The 24,455-nt window shown below is 41.1% G+C and overlaps 1 protein-coding gene across 1 annotated transcript in view; it reads left to right on the top strand.

Moving 5' to 3' along the window:
- LOC146401171 (uncharacterized) overlaps nt 1–24,455 on the top strand; it is a 267,755-nt gene that overhangs the window by 20,442 nt on the left and 222,858 nt on the right. Inside the window, exons 4-5 of the mRNA XM_084970323.1 lie at nt 1,618–1,704; nt 5,253–5,419. Of these exons, the coding sequence (XP_084826449.1) occupies nt 1,618–1,704; nt 5,253–5,419 (254 nt within the window). The remainder of the gene's footprint in view (nt 1–1,617; nt 1,705–5,252; nt 5,420–24,455) is intronic.

The following is a 24,455-nucleotide window of genomic DNA, read 5'->3' as shown; positions in this document are numbered from 1 at the left end:
GGATGAACATGGTTTGAGACCCTACAGACCAAATAAACTTCTCCAGACATTTGGTTAAAAATGACTTAACTTTGTTTATTCTCCAAGGATTTGATTAACTTGCCATTATTTATGAAGTCATTTCAGTAGATAAAGAATTTGAGGTTTGTATTGGTTTGGGGGTGTTTCCAGGATATGGGTCCCAATAGTTGACTGATGCTGCCATGGTGATATAAGAAGGAATATACCACTATTTTTGCTTTAATAAAGAGGATTTATTGTGCCAGCTTATGGAAGCACGTACAGTGTCATAGCGCTTTGTGTTCAAAGGAAAGAAAACAAGAATTACAATGAATGGGGTGGAATGGCCGCGTGATTGCCGTACCTAAGACTTTGGTTACACACTGCCGAGATTCCTACCAGCCTAGTAGTTGTTGACAGATAAAGTAACAAAAACGCAACTCATCTATTTTTTTAGATTTTCAGTTCTTGTACTCACTCCATTGGTAGAACAGAGACTGACAGCAAAAATGTGCTGGTCCAGAAACGTAATGAAGCCTAGATTCATACCAAAATTCCACTTAGTCTTGGAAAAGGAGCTGCTCTTTGGGTTATTTTTTATCCTAAAACAAATATATTATGGAGTATTACAGTATACTTGGTATGTATTAATCCTTTTCTGTGAGCAATACTTTCAAAATTATTATTGTTTTCAGGCCACAAAGCTTTATTTCTTTTGCCGTGTTTGCGGCAACTTGAATTATCATCAGAGTCGGTTACTTTTACTGAATGCAAATGACTAGCAACAGCCAGATACGTTTCAGTCTTCAGGAGGAATGAGACTAGAGTTGGAAAATTGATAACAGATCTTTTTCTCGATTTCAAAATCGTATTTGATGCTACAGCTTGGTTATCAACATAAGAATGAAAGTAAAGTGGGAAACGTGAAGGGAGAATTTTTGGTTTGTATTGTTGAGATTGTTGACGCATCTTGAGTAAAATTTCTGGCTGAATCATTTGTACTCTTCATGTTAAGTTGATGTAACAAAAGAGACGGGTAAACTGGTCCTTCTCTTTCCTTCCTTCCTTTCTTCTTTCCTTCCCACCTTCCTTCTTCCTTTTTTGTCCTTCCTTCCACCCACTTCTCGCTCTTTATCTTCACTCAGCTATCAACATGGAAATTTTGCTGTAGTTTCTCACAATTAAGACATTATTAAGTTGGCTATAGGATTCTGGACACAACAACAAAAGATACTTAGTGAATTATGTACAAGTGGGTAAATAGAGTCATCAGTGAATTCTAAACATCATTATTCTTCAATGATGTCCATTTCTTGAGTACACCCTAAAAATCACTTTGAATATTTTTGAAGTTATTATTTTAAAGTCTACATTTGAAATTTTTCTCATTACTTTTTTAGCAACAGATGGATAGCGTGAACTTGTTTCTCGAATTACCTTTTCTGACCTTTTGCAAGATGATAATTACAAAAAAAGGGAAGCCTGGAAGACTTGTAAAAAATTAAGCTTATGAAGTAGCTAAAATGGCCCTTCTGTGCTGGTGTCGATTTCAAAATTAACATTTTGGTTCATGTGCTTCTAATAATCACTGACCCTTACTTCATGTACTTTCCACAGGAAATGAATACAGCAGAAATTACTTTGACCCACTGATGGATGAGGAAATAAACCCAAGGCAGTGTGGGATGGAGGTCGGCAGAGAGGGTGAGCCAGAATTAAGTATGTAATTTTGGTGTCAGAATATTCTTTTCCATTCATGAAAATGAGGTGACAAAGATCACACATGCAGTTCCATTTAGATTTTGCAGCTTACAATGTAAATGTTTTAACCACTAGCAACATGATGGGCAGCGAAGGTAATTTTTGAACAAGGACAGCAAGCTGGTCAGATGGAGGAGGCAGGAACTAGCTTTCATCTGATGCTGCAGTAAGCAGTTTGGTGCCATTCTGAGACCGTGTTGTGCAGACAAGGGACATTGTCACTTGACAAATGCCATCTCAGCTCTTCCAGTTTAAAATGAGCATTCTTCAGGAAAATTCATCTAGCATGTGAGATTTCCATACAGAGTGACTACTGGAATTTCTTTCAATGAAGACGTGGAACTGCCCTCTAAATTTTGACCCACGAAGATTCAGTGATAGAATAATTTCCTCTTCCATAATCTCAATTCTAGTTATGGTTGTAAAATAACAATTTAAAATCGCTCCTTAGGTGCCCACCACTCTGCATATTTGGCAGTTTACAAAGCACTCTAAGGTTTACAAAGGTTATTAAGATAATGACAGTGACAAATGTTACCTAGAGTCATTTGCAACCCAGAAGATCGTATTTCAGCGTGGGGCTCCAGACACCGAATCCGCCCTTTCTAATGAAAGACTTGGTTAAATTCTTACATATAAAAGGGCTTAAGCACAGTGCCAAGACTATCTTAAAAGGTAGTTTTCAATAAACTAAGTATATAGATATATAGGGTTTTTAAAATTTTATATATATATATGAAATATATATATAAATATAAATATATTATGTATATATATATTTTTTGCTTTTTAGGGCTGCACCTGCAGCATATGGAGGTTCCCAGGCTAGGGGTTGAATGGGAGCTACAGCTGCCGGCCTACACCACAGCCACAGCAACATGGGATCTGAGCCACGTGTGTGACCTACACCATGGCTCATGGCAATACCAGATCCACTGAGCAAGGCCAAGAATCAAACCTGCATCCTCATGGATACTAGTTGGCTTCATTTCCGCTGAGCCACGAGGCAGCGTTTTGAACAGAATTTGTGTCTGTGACAGATAAAATAACTGCATAGCCGTGATGATTAATAATTTCCTTGTAATTATGTGTGCATATCTTTAAATCAACTGATGAGAAAGTTGTCATAAATACGTCCTTTTAGCATCCCTACACGTTGCTAATAGAATTCTTTATGATCCATTAATGAAGTTGTTTGACCAGAGTGGACGAAGAGAACCCCAAGGTGAGAGACCAGTTATTTTCAATTTTTTCTATTAACATTAGTTGTCAACTCATTGAGATGATTTCTTGAAAATGCTGATCTTTTTTTCTAGATAACCATTCATTGATGACCTATATATGTTTTTCATGGTTGAAAATATTTAAATATAGCTAAAGTTGGAAGGGGGATTAATTATGGCCCAGTTTCCTAGAATTACATAGATTTTATCATCTTAAACAGCAAGAGTGATTTAATAGACTTGCTATTGCAGGAGCCTACCATGGCATATGGTATGTTTAGATTCACTAACTTATGAGGCTATGTGCCACTTTTTTTTTTTTTTTTCCCTGGCCCAGCCTTTGGCATGCAAAAGTTTACAGGCTAGGGACTGAGCCCACGCCACAGCAGTGACCCAAGCTGCTGCAGTGACAACTCCGGATCCTTAACCTGCTGTGCCACAAGAGAACTCCCTATGCCACTCCTTTTAAAGACTGTGTCTATTCTTATAAACAAATTCCTTGGGATAAAAGAAAATAAGTATATTGTTTTCCATTTTAGCATGGGAGTTCATTTTTTATTTTATTTATTTATTTTTGTCTTTTTGTTTTTTCTAGGGCTGCACCCGTGGCATATGGAAGTTCCCAGGCTAGGGGTCTAATCAGAGCTGTAGCTCCCAGCCTACACCACAGGCACAGCAATGCCAGATCCAAGCCTCGTCTGTGACCTACACCGCAGCTCACGGCAACACTGTATCCTTAACCTACTGAGCGAGGCCAGGGATCGAACCCGCAATCTCGTGGTTCCTAGTCGGATTTGTTAACCACTGAGCCATAACAGGAACTCCTAGCATGGAATTCATACTTGTGAATATTAGGTTCTTTAAGACAGAAACTCTTATGTGTATTAAACTGGGAACTTGGAGTTCCTGTCCTGGCTCAGCAGAAGCAGATCTGACTAGTATCCATGAGGATGCAGGTTTGATCCCTGGCCTCGCTCAGTGAGTTTCGGATCTGGCATTACCACAAGATGTGGTGTAGGTCGCAGACACGGCTCGGATCCCGTGTGGCTGTGGCTGTGGCTTGGTGTAGGTCGGCAGCTACAGCTCAGATTCAGCCCCTAGCCTGGAACCTCCATAGGCCGTGGGTATGGCCCTAAAGAAGACCAAAATAAATAAATAAATAAATAAAATAAAAATAAATTAATCTAGGAATTTAACAATCATCCTTTAAAAACCAAAATTCTAATTTTTTTGTCGAACACATATAAATTCATGCCAGAACCACACTGGAGTTTTTACCAAAATGTCAAGTAAAAGTTGATGTATACAAATTCCTGGGAAATAACTCGGGAAGCTTTTGTCTCCGTGTGGGGGGAACTGTACCGACCTATGCAAGGCGATACAGTGGATAGCGAGCAAAGAAGGACGGCCAGCAGCCTCTGGATGCTGCCCCCCTGTGCTTGTCCCAATACGCCACCTCATTTCCCTCTGAAAAACAAGTTCTCATCCATGGGTTACAGGTGTCAAAATTCCTGTGAACACCCTAACATTGGAAGCCTGGAGAATTCCATATTTTACCTTCCTACACATTTTTTTTTTTTCCCAGAGAATGGAAGAGAGAGGGTTGTTTTCTACTTACTGCATGCATCTAGCTAGAGGAGTTGGTACCTTTTGTAGAGGATAGTGTTTTTGGATAATAGAGAGACGTCAAGTACACATTATATTTATATGCACGCTGGCCTTTCTATGCAAATAAACAAGGCCGACCAAATTAAGCCTCTGTGTGTGTGTGTAGAGCTTGGAATGGTTCTCTGGGATTCAAACTTGGGAAATGAACCCAAGAGCTCTGGCTTCTCCTCAACCTATTCATCTCCGAGCTGGTTTCAGCAAAGCAGAAAGTACATGGTAAGATGCTGGAGTAAACAACATGTAATATTAATGCACAGAAAAGCACCATATCTGCACTTCAGGATGGATCTCCTAAGTGGGAAAAAGGCTTTAAAGCACAGCTGTACATTGCTCACTTTGGGAACATGACGGGATGAACAAAGGTTGTTGGCAAGGTGCTTAGTTTTTCATCTTAAAACCTGTTCTGGGCTCTACTGATTTCCTAGCACCTTTCACCACAAAATAATGAGCTAAATGGTCCATGATGAAAACTGAAACTTGATCCCATCTAAGGAAAAAGTGGTTAAATGACGGCATGTTTAGTGACACACATTATGCATGTTAAAATGACCAAGTGACAAAGGGCAAGCAGAGTTCATGTGACCTTCTTGGGGTTCACAGATGAGAGCGTCGTGGAGGAGAGTTTGGGTCCTGAAAAGCCAGTGAGTTCCAGTAAGAGTCTTGGACTCCACGAAGGGGAGAGTGAAGCCACCTCCACCTACAGTGAGAAGACCGAAAGATATGACCAGAAGGACATAATTCTGCCTGGAAGTTCTTCATTGCAACAGGTCAGCTCTAAAATCTATACCAGGAAATGTTAAATATTCTCACTTTTGAAAATAACTTGTGGAGTTCCCATCGTGGCTCAGTGGTAATGAGCCTGACTAGTATCCATGAGGATGCAGGTTTGATCCCTGGCCTCGATCAGTGGGTTAAGGATCCAGCATTGACGTGAGCTGTGGCATAGGTCAAAGATGAGGCTCGGATCTTGTAGCTGTGGTGTAGGCTGGCAGCTGCAGCTCTGATTGGACCCCTAGCCTGGGAACTTCCATATGCCGTGGGTGCGGCTCTAAGCAGCAAAACAAACAAACAAGTTGAAATGCCAGTGCTACACATCATCTCCTGATCTTATTTTTTTATTTTTTAAATTTTACTGGAGTATAGTTCATTTACAATGACGTGTTAATTTCAGGTGTACAGCAAAGTGAATCAGTTATACATATGCATACAGCCATTCTTTTTGCCCATATAGGTTATTACAGAACATCGAGTAGCCTTCTCTGTGCTGTACAGTAGGTCCTTGTTAGTTTTTTTTTTTCTCTCTCTCTCTCTCTTTTTTTTTTTTTTTTGTCTTTTTGTTTTTTTAGGGCCACACCTATGGCATACAGAGGTTCCCAGGCTAGGGGTCCAGTCAGAGATGTAGCTGCTGACATACACCAGAGCCACAGCAGTGTGGGATCCAAGCCACGTCCTCAACCTACACCACAGCTCTCGGCAACGCCAGATCCTTAACCTACTGAGCAAGGCCAGGGATCAAACCCGCATCCTCATTGATGCTAGTGGTGTTCATTAACAGCTGAGCTAGGATGGGAACTCCAGTTATCTGTTTTATACATAGTGGTGTGTGTGTGTCAATCCCATGCTCCCAGTTGATCCCTTCCCCTCCATGGTTTCCTCTTTGGCAACCATAAGTTTGATTTCAAAATCTGTGAGTTCGCTTCTGCTTATAAATAAGTTCTTTTGTATCATTTTTTATTAGATTCCACTTGTAGGTGACATGATATTTGTTTTTCTCTGTCTGACTTACTTCACTTAGTATGATAATCTCTGAGTCCATCCAGGTTGCTGCAAGTGGCATTATTTCCTCTTTTTATGACTGAGTAATATTCCATTATATACATGTACCACGTCTTCTTTATCCATTCCTCACTAGGGAGTTTCCGTGTCTTGGCTGTTGTCAACGGTGCTGTATGTATCTCCTGATTGTACTTTTATCAACACGCCCCTTCCTGACTTGCCACGTGATTTTCTGAGTCTTTCCCCTTATTTTTCATGTGCATTTCCTAGGTGGAGCTTACGCCATCTTATCAACATTCGTCCTAGTAGTCCTTGCATAATTTAGTTTCACTTCACCTTTTAAAATTTCATGTTTGAATGATAATTTTTAGCCTACGATGATGACGCATCTGTAAAAAAACCTGAATCCAACATAAGTTTCGTTGGATAAAATTAAGAAGCGACTAGGGCCCATTTGCATAAGTGCTATGTAAGTGAGACCTGCTTCTGTGCGCTGTTAGGAGATGAGCCAGTCTTAAAGAATTCAGCACAAAGTAGGTGCTCATTAAACAGCAGGGCCCGGGTAAGGAGGACAAGATGGCGGAGGAGTAGGGGGACACGCTCACCCTCTCCCACAAACACAACAAAAAAAGCACATCTACAGAAGAAATGACTCGCACAGAACAACAACCAATCGCTGGCAGAGGAACCTAAACTCCAATAACGGCAAGAAGTTCGTGACATTATTGGGCAGAACGGGAGAAAAGAGGAGAGTGAGAGAAGGTGAATCCGAGCGGGACGGGCGCTCCCGAAAGGGAACTGCGGAGGAGAAAGGGATCCCGCACCCTGGAAAGTCTCCTACCGGGGGAAAGATCAAACGAACCGGAGGAATCTCCAGATGCAGAGAAGAGTGTAGCAGTAAGTCGGAGTACGGAAAAACGATCAAGAACCCAACGGACCATCTGAACTACGGGCACAGTCACCAAAAATTGAGACGCCTGGGTGGGGGCTGGGCACCGAATCCTCGGCTCCAGAGGTTAGTCCCCGGGAAAGGGCCGGGGGACGCCTGGGTGGGGGCTGGGCACCGAGACCTCAGCTCTGAAGGTTGGTCCCCGAGAGGGGGCCGGGGGACGCCTGGGTTGGGGCTGGGCACCGAGACCTCGCCTCCGAAGGTTAATCCCCAAGAAAGGGCCGGGGGGCGCCGCCTGGGGGGGGCTGGGCACCGAGACCTCGGCTCCAGAGATTAGTCCCCGGGCTAGGGGGGCGGGGAAGAGCGGAAACTGCTTGGGAGGTCTCTAAACCATTTGACGGGGCAGAGACTGCCTGAGAGACTAGAAAACAAAGCTGTCGCAGAGGAAGGGAGCAATACTCTAGGGGCGGGGAAGTGGAAAGCCGCCTCAGAGGGAACCTGGGAGAAGAGCCTGGTCTGCGCCCGTGCTGGGGAGGGGAGAGAAGAAGGGGTGGGTCCCCATAGAATACCCCCCACGCCACAGCAAGCTTACAGGCCCGCTAGCTAGCAGAAAGCTGTGCTTCCCAGTGCATTCCCTCCCCCCACCCCCGCCACCCCCTACGCTCTCGCCGAACCTGGGGCTGCCTGCCATCCAGGAGGGCTGGCCTCAACAATTGCCTGAAGCCTACCACCGCAGGGGCTCTCCCTGCACAGGCCTGCTTGCCCTTTGGAGGGGCTACACTTCCACAGAGCAGCACCAAACACCACCAGCCCCCTAGAAAAGGCCTGCAGCCCAGAAAAGCTAGAACAAGCCTAGCCAGGCCGTGAATAGATCGACCTAATTCTCCGACGGTTTTTCTGAGACGGGCTCCCCCGGGGAGGAGCCTCTTGAGTCTCCAAGGGCCTTGCTACACGCCCAAGACCCCAGGGGGTGCTAAGACCTAGGGGACCAGCTGCATAGGACTGCCAGCTCCAGGCAGGACCCCCTGCAGCCCAGAAAAGCTGCAACAAGCCTGGCCGAATTGGGAAAAGATCTCAGACGGTCTTTCTGAGTCGGGCTGTCCTGGGGAGGAGCCTCTTGAGTCTCCAAGGGCCCTGCTACCCGCCCAAGACCCCAAGGGGTGCTGAGACCCAGTGGACCAGCTGCATAGGACTGCCAGCTCCAGGCAGGACCCCCTGCAGCCCAGAAAAGCTGCAACAAGCCTGGCGGAATCGGGAAAAGATCTCAGACGGTCTTTCTGAATCGGGCTGTCCTGGGGAGGAGCCTCTTGAGCCTCCAAGGGCCCTGCTACCCGCCCAAGACCCCAGGGGGTGCTGAGACCTAGTGGACCAGCTGCATAGGACTGCCAGCTCCAGGCAGGACCCCCTGCAGCCCAGAAAAGCTGCAACAAGCCTGGCGGAATCGGGAAAAGATCTCAGACGGTCTTTCTGAGTCGGGCTGTCCTGGGGAGGAGCCTCTTGAGCCTCCAAGGGCCCTGCTACCCGCCCAAGACCCCAGGGGGTGCTGAGACCTAGTGGACCAGCTGCATAGGACTGCCAGCTCCAGGCAGGACCCCCTGCAGCCCAGAAAAGCTGCAACAAGCCTGGCCGAATCGGGAAAAGATCTCAAACGGTCTTTCTGAATCGGGCTGCCCTGGGGAGGAGCCTCTTGAGTCTCCAAGGGCCCTGCTACCCGCCCAAGACCCCAAGGGGTGCTGAGACCTAGTGGACCAGCTGCATAGGACTGCCAGCTCCAGGCAGGACCCCCTGCAGCCCAGAAAAGCTGCAACAAGCCTGGCCGAATTGGGAAAAGATCTCAGACGGTCTTTCTGAGTCGGGCTGTTCTGGGGAGGAGCCTCTTGAGTCTCCAAAGGCCCTGCTACTCGCCCAAGACCCCAAGGGGTGCTGAGACCTAGTGGACCAGCTGCATAGGACTGCCAGCTCCAGGCAGGACCCCCTGCAGCCCAGAAAAGCTGCAACAAGCCTGGCGGAATCGGGAAAAGATCTCAGACGGTCTTTCTGAATCGGGCTGCCCTGGGGAGGAACCTCTTGAGTCTCCAAGGGCCCTGCTACCCGCCCAAGACCCCAGGGGGTGCTGAGAACCAAGTGAAATCTGCTACCATCGTGGGGTGGACCTCCCAGTCCTGTCTGCCCTCAGGAAGTCCTCCTTTGCTTCAAAGAAACACTGTTAGTCCCATCAACACTCCAGAAAAGCCACACTGCCTCAAAAAAAAAGATTGACCAACAACGACAGCCCTCAGGAAATATTCCACGGCAGTGACAAGGCAAACACTACCCGATAACGGAGAGTACAACTCCCTCAGGAGAAAGAAGACAACAAGCAAGATGAAGAAGCTGAGAAACCACCCCCAGTCAAACCAACAGGAGAACTCACCTAAAACAGTCAACAATGAAACTGATCTCTGCAGTCTGACAGACCTGGAGTTCAAAAGAGAAATAGTGAAAATACTGAAGGAATTAAGAGAAGATATGAACAGCAATGCAGATACCCTCAGAAAGGAGCTAGAAAATATAAGGAGGAGCCAAGAAAAACTAGAACATTCATTTGCAGAGATGCAAACTGAACTAGGGGCAGTAAAAACCAGAATGAATAATGCAGAAGAACGAATCAGTGATATGGAAGATAGAATAATGGAAATCACTCAATCTGGTCAACAGACAGAAAACCGAATCAAAAAACTGGAAAGCAATATAAGAGACCTATGGGATAATATAAAACGAGCCAATCTACGCATAATAGGAATTCCAGAAGGAGTAGAAAAAGATAAGGGAATGGAAAATATATTTGAAGAAATTATCGCTGGAAACTTCCCAAATCTAAAGGATACTGGATTCAAGATACAAGAAGCACAGAGGGCCCCAAACAAACTGAACCCAAACAGACCCACACCAAGACACATCATAATAAAAATGGCAAAAGTTAGTGATAAAGAGAGGATCCTAAAGGCAGCAAGAGAAAAACAGAATGTTACCTACAAGGGAACCCCCATAAGAATATCAGCTGATTTCTCTACAGAAACACTACAGGCCAGGAGGGAATGGCAAGAGATATTTAAAGTGCTCAAAGGAAAAAATATGCAACCTAGAATACTTTATCCAGCAAGAATATCATTTAAAATAGAAGGGGAAATAAAAATTTTTCCCAACAAACAAAAACTTAAAGAATACAGCAACACAAAACCCAGGTTAAAGGAAATATTGAAAGGGCTTCTCTAAACCAAAAGAAAGGAAGGAAAGGGAAGAAAAAAGAAAAGAAAAAAAAAAAAAAAAAAGAAGAAGAAGAAGAGGAAGAACTAGGACAGAGGAAGATACAATCAGAGAGCAGTCATTCAAATAAGCCAGCATACAGATTTAATCATGAACATGCTTCAAACAAAATAAAATTAAAAAGAAAAAAATAAAAGAGTCATCAAAACCATAAAATGTGGGCAAGGGATGTTAGGAGGTAAATAATCCTTTTTGTTTGTATGTATGTCTCTCTTCTTAATTTTAATATAATAATGAAGTGTTTGAACTTACAGGACCATCAGGCTAAAACACACAATTATGGGAAGGGGTTAGCATACTTAAAAAACAGGGCAACCACAAGCCAAAACCAAATATTGCATTTGCAAAAAATGAAAAAAAAAAAAATACACTCAAGCAGATAATAACAGGAGACCATCCAACCAAAAAAAAAAAAAAAAAAAAAAAGAAAGGAAGAATGGAGAACCATAGAATCAACTGGAACACGAGGATCAAATGGCAATAAATAATCATCTATCAATTATCACCTTAAATGTCAATGGACTGAATGCCCCAATCAAAAGACACAGAATGGCTGAGTGGATAAAACGGCAAAAACCTTCAATATGCTGCCTACAAGAAACTCACCTTAGGACAAAAGATACATATAGATTGAAAGTGAAAGGCTGGGGAAAAGTATTTCATGCCAATAGACATGACAGAAAAGCAGGAGTTGCAACGCTCATATCAGACAAAATAGACTTTAAAACAAAAGACATAAAGAAAGACAAAGAAGGACACTATTTAATGATTAAGGGATCCATCCAAGGAGAGGATGTTACTATCATCAACATATATGCCCCAAACATAGGAGCACCCAGATACATACAACAAATATTAACAGACATAAAGGGAGATATTGATGAGAATACAATCATAGTAGGAGACCTAAATACCCCCCTCACATCAATGGACAGATCCTCTAGACAGAAAACCAATAAAGCAACAGAGATCCTAAAGGAAACAATAGAAAAGTTAGACTTAATTGATATCTTCAGGACACTACATCCAAAAAAATCAGAATACACATTCTTCTCAAATGCTCATGGAACATTCTCAAGAATCGACCACATATTGGGACATAAAGCGAATCTCAATAAATTTAGGAGCATAGAAATTATCTCAAGTATCTTCTCTGACCACAATGCCATGAAATTAGAAATCAACCATGGGAAAAGGAAAGAGAAAAAACCTACTCCATGGAGACTAAACAACATGCTACTAAAAAACCAATGGGTCAATGAGGAAATCAAGAAGGAAATTAAAAACTATCTTGAAACAAATGATAATGAAGACACAACCTCTCAAAATCTATGGGATGCTGCGAAAGCAGTGCTCAGAGGGAAATTTATAGCAATACAGGCCTTTCTCAAAAAAGAAGAAAGATCCCAAATTGACAACTTAACCCTCCACCTAAATGAATTAGAAAAAGAAGAACAAAGAAGTCCTAAAGTCAGCAGAAGGAAGGAAATTGTAAAGATCAAAGAAGAAATCAATAAAATAGAGACTCAAAAAACAATAGAGAAAATTAATAAAACCAAGAGCTGGTTCTTTGAAAAGGTGAACAAAATTGATAAACCCCTGGCCAGACTCACTAAAAAGAGGAGAGAAAGAACCCAAATCACCAAAATTATAAATGAAAAAGGAGAAATCACAACGGATACAGCAGAAATACAAAAAACCATAAGAGAATACTATGAACAACTATATGGCAATAAGTTTGACAATCTGGAAGAAATGGACAATTTTCTAGAATCTTACAGCCTGCCAAAACTGAATCAAGCAGAAACAGACCAACTGAACAGACCAATCACCAGAAATGAAATTGAAGAGGTCATAAAATCACTCCCTACAAATAAAAGCCCAGGACCAGATGGCTTCACAGGTGAATTCTATCAAACATATAAAGAGGAATTGGTGCCCATCCTCCTTAAACTCTTTCAAAAGGTTGAAGAAGAAGGAATACTCCCAAAGACATTCTATGAGGCCACCATCACCCTCATTCCAAAACCAGGCAGAGATACCACCAAAAAAGAAAACTATCGCCCAATATCATTGATGAATATAGATGCAAAAATTCTCAACAAAATCTTAGCCAACCGAATCCAACAACATATCAAAAAAATTATACACCATGACCAGGTTGGGTTCATCCCAGGTTCACAAGGATGGTTCAACATACGCAAATCAATCAACATCATACACCACATTAACAAAAAAAAGGTCAAAAATCATATGATCATCTCAATAGATGCAGAAAAAGCATTTGACAAAGTTCAACATCCATTCATGATCAAGACCCTCGCCAAAGTGGGTATAGAGGGAACATTCCTGAATATAATCAAAGCCATTTATGATAAACCCACAGCAAATATAATCCTCAATGGGGAAAAACTGAAAGCCTTCTCACTCAAATCTGGAACAAGACAGGGATGCCCACTCTCACCACTGCTCTTCAACATCGTTTTGGAAGTCTTAGCCACAGCAATTAGACAAACAAAAGAAATCAAAGGCATCCATATAGGAAGAGAAGAGATCAAACTGTCACTGTATGCAGATGACATGATTCTATACCTAGAAAACCCTAAGGACTCAACCCCAAAACTCCTTGAACTGATTAATAAATTCAGCAAAGTGGCAGGATATAAGATTAACATTCAGAAGTCAGTTGCATTTCTGTATACCAGCAATGAAGCATTAGAAAAGGAATACAAAAATACGATACCTTTTAAAATTGTACCTCACAAAATCAAATACCTCGGAATACACCTAACCAAAGAGGTAAAGGACCTATATGCCGAGAACTATAAAACCTTAATCAAAGAAATCAAAGAAGATGTAAAAAAATGGAAAGATATTCCATGTTCCTGGATTGGAAAAATCAATATTGTGAAAATGGCCATCCTACCCAAAGCAATCTACAGATTCAATGCAATCCCTATCAAATTACCCATGACATTTTTCACAGAACTAGAACAAACAATCCAAACATTTATATGGAACCACAAAAGACCGAGAATCGCCAAAGCAATCCTGAGAAACAAAAACCAAGCAGGAGGCATCACTCTCCCAGACTTCAAGAAATACTACAAAGCCACAGTCATCAAAACAGTGTGGTACTGGTATCAAAACAGACAGACAGACCAATGGAACAGAATAGAGAATCTGGAAATTAACCCTGACACCTATGGTCAATTAATCTTTGACAAGGGAGGCAAGAACATCAAATGGGAAAAGGAAAGTCTATTCAGCAAGCATTGCTGGGAAACCTGGACAGCTGTATGCAAAGCAATGAAACTAGAACACACCCTCACACCATGCACAAAAATAAACTCCAAATGGCTGAAAGACTTAAATATACGACAGGACACCATCAAACTCCTAGAAGAAAACATAGGCAAAACACTCTCTGACATCAACATCATGAATATTTTCTCAGGTCAGTCTCCCAAAGCAATAGAAATTAGAGCAAAAATAAACCCATGGGACCTCATCAAACTGAAAAGCTTTTGCACAGCAAAGGAAACCCAAAAGAAAACAAAAAGACAACTTACAGAATGGGAGAAAATAGTTTCAAATGATGCAACTGACAAGGGCTTAATCTCTAGAATATACAAGCAACTTATACAACTCAACAGCAAAAAAACCAATCAATCAATGGAAAAATGGGCAAAAGACCTGAATAGACATTTCTCCAAGGAAGATATACAGATGGCCAACAAACACATGAAAAAATGCTCAACATCGCTGATTATAAGAGAAATGCAAATCAAAACTACCATGAGATACCACCTCACACCAGTCAGAATGGCCATCATTAATAAATCCACAAATAACAAGTGCTGGAGGGGCTGTGGAGAAAAGGGAACCCTCCTGCACTGCTGGTGGGAATGTAAACTGGTACAGCCACTATGGAGAACAGTTTGGAGATACCTTAGAAATCTATACATAGAACTTCCATATGACCCTGCAATCCCACTCTTGGGCATCTATCCGGACAAAGCTCTACTTAAAAGAGACACATGCACCCGCATGTTCATTGCAGCACTATTCACAATAGCCAGGACATGGAAACAATCCAAATGTCCATCGACAGAGGATTGGATTCGGAAGATGTGGTATATATACACGATGGAATACTACTCAGCCATAAAAAAGGATGACATCATGCCATTTGCAGCAACATGGATGGAACTAGAGAATCTCATACTGAGTGAAATGAGCCAGAAAGACAAAGACAAATACCATATGACATCACTTATAACTGGAATCTAATATCCAGCACAAATGAACATCTCCTCAGAAAAGAAAATCAATCATGGACTTGGAGAAGAGACTTGTGGTTGCCTGATGGGAGGGGGAGGGAGTGGGAGGGATCGGGAGCTTGGGCTTATCAGACACAACTTAGAATAGATTTACAAGGAGATCCCGCTGAATAGCATTGAGAACTATGTCTAGATACTCATGTTGCAACAGAAGAAATGGTGGGGGAAAAACTGTAATTGTAATGTATACATGTAAGGATAACCTGACCCCCTTGCTGTACAGTGGGAAAATAAAATTAAAAAAAAAAAAAAAAAAAAAATAAATAAACAGCAGGGCCCGAGAAAATATCCCAAGACCCCTTCTCAGATCAATATTCACTATGCTCTTACTGTCCTTGTGTCAGGAAGTTCCCTGAATACCCCAGTCAACATTACCTGCTGGAAAAAGCTTCAGCTATGGTATTGGAATGCATGGCTTAGCCTTGGCTTGATATTTATATGAACTTGAACCTCTATGTAAAATAGGGCTGAATAGTTTGAACTTTCAGTGGTGGTGGGGATGAATGAGATGTGTTCAAGTGTTTCGTGGTTAATATTTTCCTTTTTTATGACTTATATATTTGTTGAGACTGTTACCTATTCTTATTTGTATTGCTATTGCAATGGTGAACTGATACTTAAAAAAAGTCAAAGCGTTTAAATGGCGATGGGGGCTGATCCCAGCTGTGGTGAGTGTTGCTGGGTGAGTCCTTCCTCTTAAACGATTTATCTCTACCTGTACATTCATATCTATCTATACATTTATACGGGGACTGAATTGATTGCTTCTTGTCCCAACATTATAGGACCTTGTTGTGGTGGTAGCCACCCAAGAATCTAGATTGCAAAGAGAAATGAAAGGGACCTTTTTAAGAAGTTACCGTGGAGACTGGTCTGGGAATTTCTTACAGAGATTAGTCTGTGAAACAACGTCAGACATATCCTGACAGCTGATGTGCTTCTTGGTGGGGGGAACCCGAAAAAAACTGCATAGTGACAGAACTCTCTTAGTAAACGTTGTGACACCTCCGGGCCCCAAGCACGCCTACTATGGGACCTGTTTTTTTCTCTCTAGACAGAACAAAGGGATGGTAAATTGGCTTTCTTACTTTGCAAAAGCATTGTGTGAGCTTGTGTGTGTGTGTGTGTGGCGCTGCTGGCAGGTGTGTCTCAGAGCCCAGCTGGACCTATCCTACAATAGGGAAGGTTATTTGAGGTTTTTGTGTTGATTTTAATAATAAAATACAGCATTTAGAGTAGTGGTGGAATAGGCGTGTTAGCCTCAATTAAGCATCTTCCAGGGAAATAATCTGAAAAGCCTACCTATATTTACTGGCAGTTAACCCTACTTTCCTAAATCCTTTAAAATTGCCTGGTATTTGGCAATGGACATGAATCAAATCTGACTTCATGTGTGAGTGAAAGTCAAGTCTGAAACTGACGTGAAAGAATGCACTGATTCTTGAAAACGAAGGACAGTGTGAAAATGTAAAATCTATAATAAAATCTCTATAAATAAAAGATGGATTTCATAAGATACTTTAACCCATTAGCCAGCATATTTTTTTGTAAGCCAGAAATTACATTCTACTCTGTAGCTAGTATAGGAAACTCTTTGGTAGGAAAATGAATTTTAAAAAATTACTGGAGACATTTACATGAGCTAAACTTCGATTTTTTTTTTTTTACAGAACCAATACAGTAGCTCATCTATCACTCCTTAAACATGACATTAACTATAAATGTATTAATATATAATGAACATTATAAAGATAGAGAGCAAACATTATTATATATAATGAAAAACAAAGCAATTGTGATCTTCCACATGTTCATTCAACAGAAACAATGATGCTGTCATTTTTTTTTTTTTTTGTCTTTTTGCCTTTTCTAGGGCCTCTCCTGCGGCATACAGAGGTTCCTAGGATAGGGGTCTAATCGGAGCTGTAGCCACCGGCCTATACCACAGCCACAGCCACAACCACAGCCACGCGGGATCCGAGCCGCATCTGCAACCTACACCACAGCTCACATGCCGGATCCTTAACCCACTGAGCAAGGCCAGGGATCGAACCCGCAACCTCATGGTTCCTAGTCAGATTCGTTAACCACTGCACCATGATGGGAACTCCGATGCTATCGTTTTTACAGTTTGTAAGTGTCTATAACATTCAGTATCTTTTCTGAGGTAGGCAGGGAAAATGCCACATTATACATGTGGAAGGCGGTTCTGAAGAGTAGAAATGTAATTTTACAAATGGAAAGGCTCATGGAATTCTTTTCAATTTTAACCCATTTAGGTCTCTACAAGAAAAATTTATTGTGTGATGTATGGCACTCAACATTTTCATTATTTTACCTCCATTTTCTTTATTTGTCTTTTACGTCCTCATTAGTTGTTTGACATACATTTTGAATGTCCCAGAATGTTCAAGAAATGAAAGGGTTCAGACGGAGGCATTCTTGCCAAAGCTGACTGGCATTCAAGGAGAGACAGGCTACCCTGTTAACGATGTTATCTTTCTGATGGAAATCTAATGCTATCACAATCACTGTGTATTTGCTGTCAGTTTCCATTTCATAAAGGCCTCTAAGTGAAAAACTTTTGTTTTATTTGCAAAACAGAAATGATGCTAATGTTACTTTTTTCACTGAGACTTATTATACATACTATCTTTTCTGTTTGCTGTGACTGGTAATATTTTTAGCTAATATTAGAATATACAATAATTTCCATCTTTCTTTCCTCCTTTCCGAGAGTAGGAGCTCTTGAAGTTGATAATTAAGCAATTGAGGCCACTGAAGAAATTCATATCATGAAAAAAGATATGGCCTCACCTATGACAGCAACCTATGAACGAGTGAAGCAATTTATTCTACAATCAGGCAGAATGGAGGATCTAAGCACATATTTCTGAGGGTTGGTTATGGTCCAAGGATACTATTTTATTATATATTGAGAGTTGGATGGGCTGATCATTCTTCAGAAATCTGCATGAACATGATTTCTTAGAACTGAAAACTCAGTCCCAATAGATTGTCAGAGTCTGAGGTTCTATTACTGGATACAGATCTCAAGGTCAAATATTCTTTATTTCGGATTGCAGGCAGATACGTTTCCTTTAGTTCCCTCTTAGGGGCGTGGTAAATGTGTTCTTAAGGAAGTCAAAGAACCTAAAAGAACGATGTGCTCAAACAGGAAACCACCCTGCTTCTGCGTGGAGTTGGGCTAAGGAGGGAAAAAGAAAGTGCATGGTCATGGTTTGGGGTACAGGTTTACAGGTGCTCCTAGAACTCTATGTAGGAACAGAGAAGGTAGGAGAACTGAGTATCAGTGGATTGTCACACTCCATTGCCCTTTAAAAACCTCTTCTAAATGCCTGCATTTAAAACGGTGGTAAGCAGTTCCTGACATCCAGTCATTCCCTTCTATCTTTCATTTATATAAGGTCCACCACCAGCAACAATCAGTGTTTTGCAAGTTCAAAGCAAAAGCTCAACTGGCTGTCAGCTGGCGTTTTAGGCAGAGATCTTCTTATCTATAGGAAAACAAATCAACATTTCTGAAACAAAGATACTGGTGAAAGGATTTCTTCTTCGTTTTAAAGCAAAGCATGCTACTCTTTATATATTAACTTTTTTCAATTTTGCCGTACTGAGAATGCCGCACTGAACATGATTTTATTGGGTGCAGTTTTGAAACCAAACGGCAACATCAGATTGACAACTGATTTAATAATTCTTCCCTCTTCTTTGGACGAATATTTCCATTCCCTTATAGATATGTTTCTTTTTTTTTTTTTTTTTTTTGTTGTTGTTGTTGTTGCTATTTCTTGGGCCGCTCCCGCGGCATATGGAGGTTCCCAGGCTAGGGGTTGAATCGGAGCTGTGGCCACTGGCCTACGCCAGAGCCACAGCAACGCGGGATCCGAGCCGCGTCTGCAACCTACACCACAGCTCACGGCAACGCCGGATCGTGAACCCACTGAGCAAGGGCAGGGACCGAACCCGCAACCTCATGGTTCCTAGTCGGATTCGTTAACCACTGCGCCACGACGGGAACTCCTTTTTTTTTTTTTTTTGATATGTTTCTTATATAACCCAACCTCCTTCAGGAACTCAGCCTTGAATTTTATTTTTTTTAATTTTATTTTTTTAAATTAATTAATTTATTTATTTGTCTTTTGTCTTTTTTTTTAGGGCCGCACCTGCAGCATATAGAGGTTCCCAGGCTAGGGGTCCTATCAGAGCTACAGCTGCCGGCCTACACCACAGCCACAGCAACGTGGGATCCGAGCCACATCTGTGGCCTACACCACAGCTCATGGCAACGCACTCAACCCACTGAGCGAGGCCAGGGATCGAACCTGCAACCTCATGGTTCCTAGTCGGATTCGTTTCTGCTGTGCCACAAGGGGAACTCCCAGCCTTCAGTTTTACACCAGCAAATGAAAAATCTGTGCTGAATAAGACAGATATGAGAATACCACATGGTTTTCAAGAGAAACTCTCATATTTAATATTAAACAATTATAATAATACCTCAATAAATAAGTTAATATACTTATGCTTTATTCCATGACCTCCTTTATGGAAAAGGCCATATCATTTTATTTTTAACACCAAGATAGGCCCTGGCAGAAAACAAATTTTACCCTCATCAAATTCTTTTTGAATGAATGAATGAATGCTGCAGATAACTGGAAGGGCAAAATTATCATGGATATTTCATGATTTTTTATTATTATTAATATATTATATTAAAATGTTATAATATTATTAATTATAATATAATTATAATATATAATAACATGATTATAATAATATATTAATATATTATACTAATAATATAATCATATTCTTCATATTATTCATGATATGAATACAGTTCAATATGTGGAACGTTAGGATTTGGTATTTCACGCATATCATTTCAATTTTTAAGATATTTGTGTTGTAGAGCAGAGAAAAGAATTTTTTTCTAGGTTTATTGAGGTTTATTGACAAAATTGCAATATATTTAAAGTGTACAACATAATTATGGTACACCTTTTTGTTTTTGTTTTTTGGGGTAAGAATGTTTGAAATCAACTCTATTAGCACATTTCAAGTGTAAAATATATTATTATTAATTATAGTTGTCATGCTGTACATTAGATCTTCAGAAGTTATTTAACTTATAACTGAAAATTTGAACCTTTTGCCAGAATCTCCCCATTTCCTGTACTTTCAACTCCTGGCAACCACCATTCTACTGTTTCTATGAGTTTTACTTTTTTTTTTAAGATTCCACCTGTAAATGATGCCATATAGTATTTGTCTTTTTCTATCTGTTTTATTCCACTTATCCTAAATTTCTCAGCAAATTCAGTATAGCAGAAACGTATGTCCACATAATAAAGGCTATCTGGGGGAGTTCCTGTCGTGGCCCAGCGGAAACGAATCCGACGAGTATCCATGAAGTTGCAGGTTCGATCCCTGGCCTTGCTCAGTGGGTTAAGGATCCGGCATTGCTGCGAGCTGTGGTGTAGGTCGCAGATGCAACTTGGATCCTGCATTGCTGTGGTTGTGGTGTAGGCTAAGAGCTCTAGCTCCATTAGACCCCTAGCCCGAGAACCTCCATATGCCTCGGGGTGTAGCCTTAAAAAGACGAAAAGACGGAAAAAAAAAAAAAAAGGGCGGAGACAAACTCACAGTCATACTAATGTCATACTCAATGGTGAAAAGCTGATTAGTCCTCTAAGATTAAAACAAGACAAGGATGCCCACTCTCACCACTTTTATTCAACGTGGTACCGAAAGTTCTAGCCAGAGCGCTTAGCTAAGAAAAAGAAAGGGGGCATCGAAATCAGACAAATAGGCTCTTTAATAACATAATAGCTAATATTCATTGCATACCAATGATGCTATTCTAAGAACGTTGCATAATTTAACCTCACAACTGCCTTAAGAAGACAGGATTAAAATCCCCTTTACTGGAAGAGCAACCTGAGGCACAGGGAGGCTGCTGAGCCAGGATTCGAACTTCAATAGTCTTAAACATCACACTATATTGTTCTTGGCCGTCCACGGTGTTCTGACTTTCTGTCATTCATCTGGCACCGTACATTTTGTGGGGAGTGAGATTCCAGGCTAATTAGGTGCTTTTGAAATTCTTAAAGTTATTCTGTAGAGAATATGGACCAACATATTTTATGAAAGTATTTCATCTTGTATTTGATACAACCAAGAAAAACAAAGTTGAGACTTGTTTACAACAGCTGAAAGACTCAATGGTATTCCTTGCAGGTAAACCGGCAAAACAACGTCAAAGAAAGAAGGAATTATAGGGAGTTCCCACTGTGGCTCAGCGGTAATGAACCTGACTAGAGTCCATGAGGATGCGGGTTCCATCCCTGGCCTCGAATTCTGCGTCGCTGTGGCTGTAGCTGTGGCTGTGGCTGTGACTGGCCGCTGCAGCTCTGATTTGACCCCTGACCTGGGAATGTCCATAGGCTATGTGTGTGGCCCTAAAAAAAAAAAAAAAAAGAATGAATTACGAAATACTCTTTCCTTTATTTCTGAAAACACAAAGCATTTAAAAAATCTAACATCTTCACCCCACCTACCAGGAAATTCATACCTTCCACAGTTTCCCACATCTTAAAAAAAAAAGGACTATCATTCCCCAAACATATACCACATTAAAAGAAATTCTTCTCCACAATCCTTAATTGGTCATATCTATCATTTCCTTGAGGAAGCCCAACTTTTCATGGGTTTCTTCTCCGGTCCTTCCTTGTATGCCCTGAATAAAGGACATATCTCTTTACGATGCTCTTCCTTTCGGGAAGTTAGGAATTTTGTCCTGTTGTATCTTTTGGATGTTTGAGATCAAGGCACCTGCACAGTTGGTTTCCGGGGAGAGCCCTCTTCCTGGCTCGTGGACCACTGCCTCCTGCCTGTATCCTCACACATCGGGGACAGAGAGGGAGCAAGCTCTCTTGTGTGTCTTCTTAGGAGGGCACTGATCCCATCATGGGACCCCCACCCTCATCGCCCCCCCCCAAATCTAATCATCTCTCAAACACCCCCTCCCCACTTCATGCACACACTGGGAATGAAGGCTTCAACATATGCACTTTGAGGGAACCCAATTGGGTCCACAGGACCCTTCTTTTAAAAATACTAAATTTTCATGAAAACTTTTCTACATAGGTCTTAGCTCATGAAAAATTCATTTACCCTGAGTACTGAAGAATGTACGTGTTTCACAAATGTTTCAGCTGAAGTGCTTCTCGTGGCTGAGTGCTTCGTTTATTTTAGGATAGAGCTTTGGATGGGAAAGAAGCCTGGGGCAGAGAGAGCGCGCTGCTCAGAGATGGGTGGACTGCCAAGGCTTTGAGAAGCTCGACTCCTTCTTGCCTATCGGAGACCCAAAGTGCTTCTAAATATATTCCCAGAAGAAGATTTTGACATGCACTCTTAGGGGGAACAAAGTACAGCAAAATTGCTTATTTTATTGCTAATATTTAGAAACTTTCCTCCAATCATTTGAAATCTGATTTGCACCACAATGATTCTGTGCCATCTATCAATTTGGAAAGGATAAAATCTTTCCAACACATACTGAATATGTACCATGCTTGCTATTTTGATGTCACATTTTGAGTGTATAATGTGTTAGAATACAGAAAGGTACAATGGAACATAGTTTGAGAAGGAACGGAAAATACATTTATACTTGTGGAACTGAAAATTCCAGCCAAACCAAAACCAATGATTTTACTTTAGTTTCTCTAAGAGAAAAAAATTGGGGGCTGAACACCCACAGCATGCAGAAATTTCAAAGCCAGGCATCAAACTTGAGCCATAGCAGTGACCTGGCCACAGCTGTGGCAACACCAGATCCTTAGCCACTAGGGAACTCCCTATGGGAAAATTTATTTAAAAATTTTTTAATTAAGGTATAATTGATTTACAATGTTGAGTCAATTTTTGCTGTATAGCAAAGTGATGCAGTCATGCATATATACACATTCTTTTTCTCATAGAATCCTCCATCATAGTCTATCACAAGAGATTGGATATAGTTCCCTGTACTATATGTGCAGCAGGGCCTGTTGCTTATCCACTCTAAATGTAATAGCTCGCATCTACCAACTCCAAACACCCTGTTCCTTGCACTCCCTTTCCCCTGCCTCTGGCAACCGCAAGTCTGTTCTCCACGCCTGTGCCTAAGTGAACATTTAGATTACCTCATTTCCAAAGAAAAGTAAGGTGAAATTTGTGTTCGTGTGTGTGTGTGTGTGTGTGTGTGTGTGTGTGTGTGTGTGCATGTGTTTGTGAGAGAGAAAGAGAGAGAGAGAGAGAGATGGATTTTTATCAGTGAGATAGCTTAAGGATCATTCAAATGGAAAAAAAAAAAGGAGAAAAATCCTAAGGAGAATTTTTGATGCTGTGTCCATTCTACCAAGCTGGTTCAAATGTGAATTCTATGTAGACTTTGCCCAAACCCAAGGAAAAATGCCAGGATGCTCAAGCCTCTAAACCCAGGATGTCAGGTACATTTACCAAGGCGTCTCCAACAGGAACTCTCATTTTCAATGTGTCTGCACAACACCAATAAATAGCACCAAGAATTATATCTGAATATGGTGAGAAATAGTCTTCTTAACTTTCACCTCCTATTTTTTTTTTTTTATCTCTAATAAGTTTTCTGACCACAATGCTCATTAGTGGCACAGTAAAAAAGGAGCTACTGGTAAATAATAACAATTCTTTGTAGTTATATAGTGCCTTTGATCAGAGCAGCTCAAAGCTTTCATGACTCATTAATCTGTGAAGTACCTCGGTGCGGTGTAAAGGTGTCAAGAGTTACTACCCTCCTTGTAAATGGAGAAACTGAGGCATTTGCAAGAAACTATCCCAAGGTCATTCAATGAATCAAAGACAGAATCAAGGATATGACCCATAAACCAGATTTAATTAGAGAAAAGCAAGTGGTGCTCAGCGGAAACCAGCAGCTTCTGAGAAACCGAGGAGAAACTTTTTATGATGCTTAGAAACAACACTTCTTTAAAAGATACACTTTCTCTTTAGTTTTCATTTCGAATGATTTTCTTCCGTTCAGGAATGGAACGCTCTTCTCAGCTTCCTCTTGAGGTCATTTCCTTGAAACTTCTCTGGTTGGTATTTCTTCTATATGAAGAAATCGTTTATATTTCTTTTTTTTCCCATTCCTCCTGGTCCTTTTTTTTTTTTTTAATTTTATTGGAGTCATGACAACTCAAGTCTCGCATTTGAAAGAATTGACTAAAATATATTTAAACCGCATGCCATTTAAGTTATTTTTTAAAAAGCAATTTTCCACTGTAGACTTAGAAACCAACAAATCTGTTTTAGCCAGCACAATTTCTGATTAATTTAATCTGTCCCAAATTACATAAACAAACCTGAAACAAGCCCCCACCTTTATTTTATTTTATTTTTTTTTTTTGGCTTTGGATGAACTAAATAGAGTAATTAGCC

Source organism: Sus scrofa, chromosome 7 (assembly GCF_054392235.1).
Source record: "Sus scrofa isolate SSC_HxYL_T2T_F1_AM1 chromosome 7, Sscrofa_HxYL_maternal_Yorkshire_Landrace_v2.0, whole genome shotgun sequence".
In the NCBI taxonomy this organism is placed as follows: Eukaryota; Metazoa; Chordata; class Mammalia; order Artiodactyla; family Suidae; genus Sus; species Sus scrofa.
Note: the sequence above shows the minus strand (reverse complement) of the source record. Positions and strands in the feature narration are given on the sequence as shown.